Source organism: Dacryopinax primogenitus (assembly GCF_000292625.1).
Source record: "Dacryopinax primogenitus strain DJM-731 SS1 chromosome Unknown DACRYscaffold_20, whole genome shotgun sequence".
Classification (NCBI taxonomy): Eukaryota; Fungi; Basidiomycota; class Dacrymycetes; order Dacrymycetales; family Dacrymycetaceae; genus Dacryopinax; species Dacryopinax primogenitus.
This window is the reverse complement of record NW_024467217.1, coordinates 302,137-308,136: the sequence shown is the minus strand read 5'-3', so window position 1 is coordinate 308,136 and position 6,000 is coordinate 302,137. Positions and strand designations below refer to the sequence as shown.

At 46.8% G+C, this 6,000-nt stretch overlaps 1 protein-coding gene across 1 annotated transcript; it reads right to left on the bottom strand.

Moving 5' to 3' along the window:
- Nucleotides 1-3,994: 3,994 nt before the first annotated feature.
- On the bottom strand, nt 3,995-5,184 carry DACRYDRAFT_111106 (uncharacterized protein; the record flags this gene model as incomplete). Its single annotated transcript, XM_040769175.1, has 4 exons — nt 3,995-4,189; nt 4,247-4,384; nt 4,438-4,905; nt 5,068-5,184. The coding sequence occupies 4 exons, from the start codon at nt 5,182-5,184 to the stop codon at nt 3,995-3,997; spliced, it is 918 nt and encodes a 305-aa protein (XP_040625023.1).
- Nucleotides 5,185-6,000: the final 816 nt, after the last annotated feature.

Below are 6,000 nucleotides of genomic sequence, written 5' to 3'. Positions count from 1 at the left end.
TTAGACTCTTGGCACTCTTAGGTGAGCAGACTTAGTCAGCCTGTGTTGCCCTAACATATGCTCATTGTTGACCTATATAGTTTGCCATAGTGACAGGTACTTCCTTCAAACAAAGGAATATGGACAGTGGCAAAAACACATTTGAATAGAAAAAATTGAGTCCATGTATAGCCACCACTTCACTTACCTGGCATTCAGTACAAATGAGCTGTATGCAATAATTGACTACTGATGGGTGCATATATACAAAGGTCCAATTAAATGGAGGGAACAGATAAAAATGGATAGTCATGTAGCTGACATCTGAAAGAGTTACAATCCCCTAAACCATAACTAGAAATACATGTTGGGAGGACAACAGTGTCACAGTTTGTCTCAGCCAACAGACTTGGGCGAGAAGTAATCTGTCAACCTCTTAATAAAGAAGTTGGAAATCTGGTCACTCAGTGAAGGGCATCCATTTTCTTGTCAGTATTGCTTAAATGCTTCCCTGCGGGCCTTGTTATATGCAGCATGAGCTTTGCCATTTGTGTATATTTCAATGCCATATTTGAAAACAGGTAGTGATGGTGTGGTATTGGTGTCTTGATGACAAACAATATTGTTTCCTACCATTAACATGGGCTGAATTGGAAGAGGATGACTAGAACCCATGGATGTAGTAGTGGGTTCAATTGATTGTTCTTCAGGGTTCTTGATTGCTGGATGCATTATCTGTCTTTTGTGCATATGAGCAGATTTGGCATGATTGTCATAAGGGGGAGGAGGGTAGACATCTCCATACAACTCCTCACCTTCCTTGTCAACTGCTCTCTGCAAGATGAGGATCTCCACCAGTTGGCACTCAACAGCAGTGGCATGTGTGGGGGAGATAGGATTGATTTCCCTGAGCATGTCCGCTAATTGGTCCAGATGGTGTTGTATGGATGCAAGCCATTCCTCCTTGGAGAACTGTCTGTTCATCATCACTGATGAATGTGTTGCTCCATCATGCCGTCCAAAATCCACACTCCCACTGGGAATGGGTTTGACCAAAGCAGGAGCTACCATACCCATCCAGTTGCAATCTGTGACATGCTTCAAGGAGCACTCTTCACCTCCCTGGCCAGATGTACTGGAACTGCAGACAGAAAATGCTGACATGTGGTTCTGGGATATTAACACATCAAGGCAAGATGGCTTGATCCCTGCTAGCCTGTCCATGCGCAGACAACTTGGAGACCAATAATTGGACATAGAAGTCCAATCAGCATCAGTGTCTGTGTTGTGTTTGGGAGTAGTGTCCATTCCACACTGGCTCTCATCTTCTCTGAGCTCTGCGAGGCTAGGCTTGGGTGAAGGGGCTTCATTTGGATGGTAATGTAATGGAGCAATTGATCACCAGTCATTGCGATTGGGCTGTTCGTCTATGGAGTTTGCAGTTGCTGCATTATATTCAGCCTGGCATAGTTGTGGCATAATGGCCATACCATCAGGTGGCAAGCTGTCTGCACCTTCAGCAGTAAGACAGTGGCAGGGCAGCTGTTTACTAGTCATTTTACCTGTTTGTGTATGACACATTTCACACTAAACAAGCTGAGTGAGTGTATACCAAGGCTGTAAGTACATTATCATCACCAATGTTGGGTTTGCAACTTTTTCAATGACAAGAGTTGTGGGGAGGTGTGTTTAGTGGACTTGATGAAGGCAAAGGGTGTGACAGGAGTGTTGGCAGCAGGAGATGTGATATAGGAGGCTTTTGAGTCTGTATGCTGTGGTGTCAGGTGGATGACACCATGTGATTTATTGACACCCTTATACCAACCAAGGTCTTCTTTAGCATATTTGTTATTTCAACTCACAAATCTTGCTTACTCCTTTAACTTGCTGGGCCTTCTTATGGATGCAAGAATAATGGTATGTTCAGTCTGTATTAACCTTATTTGTATATTGTACAGAATAAAGACTGTCATATCATTTGTGTATGGTAATGTACAAGCATGAATCCCTGTTCTACTGCAAGATTATAGCTGACATCAATTGTAGCTAGATGGTTTCACTGATCCAGTGATCCACTGGAGGGCTTCAATTGAACCGAAGCCATTCAACTCTTTGGACAGGCTATTTGCATGCTCAAAAGAGTGGCATTAGGGATTTCCATCTCTGCAGCACGTTCATTGTACCCACCAACTCAGCCATGATATTCACCTTGTCTTTCATCTTCTACCACCACCATGATTGCCCTCTCTATGTTGTTTTTCTTGCCCTCTAGGCTCAACAATTGTGAAGTAGAACTTCTACCAACCACAGCTCCTATGACTATGTTGACAGCAGGAGAAGATTTGATCAATCCAGACATTGTTCAAGCATCGACTTCTACCACCACGTCCACACACTTTGTGTTGTTATGGTCCACTACTAGAAAACATCAGACAAAGGGAAAAGGTCCTTTGCTCCCTACAACATCATTTACTCTGAGGGTCTATAACCTGTTGACAATGGCAAGTGCTCTCCTTGACTCCCTCACTTTGAATGTTACTGCTCTCTCAACACTTGCAGTGAATGAACTCATGGCAATGGAAGGTGGACCCAGCATCAAGGCAGAACAGTGAGATGGTATGGACAATAGAGTTGGGTTGCATCAGGAGTTTGATAGAAGGGCTTGGGGGGGCTTTGGGTGGGGATGGATGGCATGGCAAGCCTGTTTCATTGGCTGCTACAGTTGGGGAGGGTGGGAGTGGAACAGTGCGTGCCTTACAGATTCAATATGCCATTGTGCTCACAGATTCTTGCAGCATATACTGACCAATCAAGAGTCTGTTGGTTGCAATGCTTTGTTGTATTGGGGTCTGCAACCTGCAAATGTCACCATTGTCCAAAGAAATCAGATGGATATTGCTTGGCGTTCAGCTATCTACCTTGTCGATACCATTTACGGTACTATATGCACATTTGGCATGGGTGGTTGGGATGTCATGGGATCCATTTGGATTTGGTGCTGGAGGATTCCACCTTGGTGTGGTGGAATATGTTCATGGATGTATCAGCAAGGAATCAACATCTGACTTGTCTGCATGTCTCTTACCGGATCAATTATTATGATCATTGTACTCTCCATATGCATCACTGTCAAGGTTGTTAACTGTGGATCAAACTTTCTCTGGCACTATAGGGTTATGGTAGTGGCCATTGTCAGTGCATTTTTCTTGGATATGATTCAAGTATATATATGCTGATGGAACATCTAGTCTTCATCGTTACTATGGCTAAAGTATCTGACATACCGGTTCCGAAATTCCTTATAGGTGTTCTGAAGCCAATACCAGAGTTCTTGAAGTGGGGAGGAGCTCTCTGAATGTAACCTCTAGGGGGGGGAGGTTCATAGTATGTGTATATTCTCTTCTATTGCCAGTTCTTGTCTCCTTAGCTTATAGCATGGCATACAAAGAACTTCTCAATACCAAGTTGAAACATCTGCTATATTATAATACAGGTCTATAGTATACTACTTAGAAAAAGCACCTCCGCACAAGAGCTAGGGTCTTGCCAGCACAGCACGGCCCCTTTCCCAGTAACTTGAAGAGGGAGGGCTGGTTGCTTCCGTGCTGTCACGTTCCGCGCTTATATTTGCGTTGATGATCAAACCGCATCTCGGGAGCATCCCACAATCGATCAATGGATATGGCAAACAAATCAGCAGGTGAAGTCCATGTGTATACGTAGTGGATACATTAAATAGAAACATGGACTGATGGAGTGATATATCCTGGAGAGCCAAACGCGGATTCATGAACATACATACTCCTTCTCCCCCCACACCTCATTTTGATCTTTCCGAGGCTGGCCCTCTTTCAGCCACATGGCATGTGCTCGAAAATCTCTCTCTGCGCCTGGTATGCTCTCCTTGAGCTGCCACACTCCATTATCGTCACCAAATACATCTATTGCCCAAGGCTCGTGTCTGACCAGTTCCTGCTCCAGCCAAGGACAAAATATCTCGCCCGATTCCAATTGTTCAAAACAGTCCCACAAGCCCACGCAGTCCCCACTTCCAAACATGGTGTTGGAGATCGGGGTCGCCAGAGCAAAGTCGAGGAACACGAAGAAGCGCGGCTTCCCAGGTACTTGCAGCACTTTTCTGGGGTGACATATCGCCGTGATGCACGCCGCATAAATGCAAACAGTACACGCTGAATGCAAGCTGTACAATCTGCGAAAGAATGCGTTAGCTTCTCAATACAGGGCTCAGCCATGGAAAGTGACATACCGAAGCGTGGATCCCAACCTGGCGCTCTGCAGAATAGAAGGAGCCGTCGATCATCCCTTGATAATCTCGTTCCAGTGTAGTTCCTTCAACGTACTCCATGGCGTGCCCAATCACGCTCTGGCCGCAGGGGAGTTGGAACTTGAAAGTTCTTAGATTAGCAAACTCACAACATAAATACGAAGATCACGCACGTGATAGAAGCCATAGGAGTGGGGTAGCAGTAGACCTTGCAAAGGTCTCAGCTGCGCAAATGCCCATCCTTCGTTTCTGGATATTCCTGCAGAGGTGCGCAAGGAACGGTATAACGATTCTAGGGAGTCGTCATCGTCATCTTCCGAATACGGAAAGAATGCTTCTTGAAGTAGCTTGATAACGACTTGATGCTGTTCGGTGGTGCTGGGAATGTGGACGGATGCGAGCCAGACTTGTGCCCATCTGTCCTTGCCCGTCTGTAGGCCACGCGTTAACGTCAAGGAAATACTCTCGTCTTCTCCGGCGAGAGGCAATCGAGGTCGAACTGGGGGTCGATAGGGAAGTACGGCCAAAGCTGCATCAGCATCGACAGGTGAAACTTCTTGATCGAGTAAACGAGTCGCTCGCGTCCCCTTCAGCAGAGTACCCTCCTTCAACGGATTCCTTTCCGCCTGCATTCTTTCTCGCTATAGCTCTATCAATTCTATCGAGTCTTTTTTGGTTGTAATATGTCATCCTTGTGAGGGGGATTATCGTAGTGCGGGATGAGTGGTTCAAAGGGATACACGCGGAAACTGAGGACTCCTCCCAATACCAATGCGATCTTCCAATGGCACCTTACGCCAAACCTTCGGGACACGGAAAGCCGCCTCGATGGCAGCATCCATCTCTGCCACCCTGGGGTATTGACGTGTGACAACGGGCTTGAGCGAGAAAGATGCGATGGCTGTCTGCGTTTTTGACATGGTTGATGGGAGGGAGAGCGGATGGAGCAAACATTATTATAATATGGGAGACCTGATGATTATAATACATCAGGGCACTCTCGAGCGTGCAGAGTATATGCTCTCAATTGCAGAGGAGTGTCTAGGAGACGTAGACTTGACAGCAAGTGATAAGCCTGGATTTCATCGGTACATCAAGCGGGAACCGCTGGGCGTCGTATTGGTTGTCGCTCCCTGGAAGTACGTCGCTCGTCTATTCTACTAGCGAAGCTGATGGCTGTAAGCTATCCATACCTTGTGATGATCGACGTCGTCCTACCGGCCCCGGCCCTCCTAGCGGGTAATACGGTCCTTCTCAAGCCCTCACCGCAAACGCCGCTCACCGCCGAACTCCTTGCCTCGACACTGCTCGCCGCTGGCCTTCCCACACAGGCACTTCAAGTACTGCACCTGACCCCCAGGCTCGTAACGCACGCCTCCGCCCATCCCCTCGTGAACTTCATCTCCTTCACCGGTTCTGTCCTTGGGGGCAAAGCTGTAGAGCGGGCAGCAGTGATGAGCAATGAGCAGTATGGGATATAGGAGTGTAGCGAGTGGGCGATAGGGGATGTAATGGGATGCTATTTGGGGTGTACAGAGTGCTGCTGGTCTCAGGCGACATGCACGTCTTCAAGTTGCAATTGTTCTGTGCCATCAGCTTCTGATACTTGTTGCCTCGTCTCCCATGTGATTCCCTCGGAAACAAAAGAGAAACAGGAACAAAGGTGCCGCGATATGACACCTTGCCTCGCCAAATAAAACGAAACGAAATTGCAAGGACAATGGAGAAGATGGATA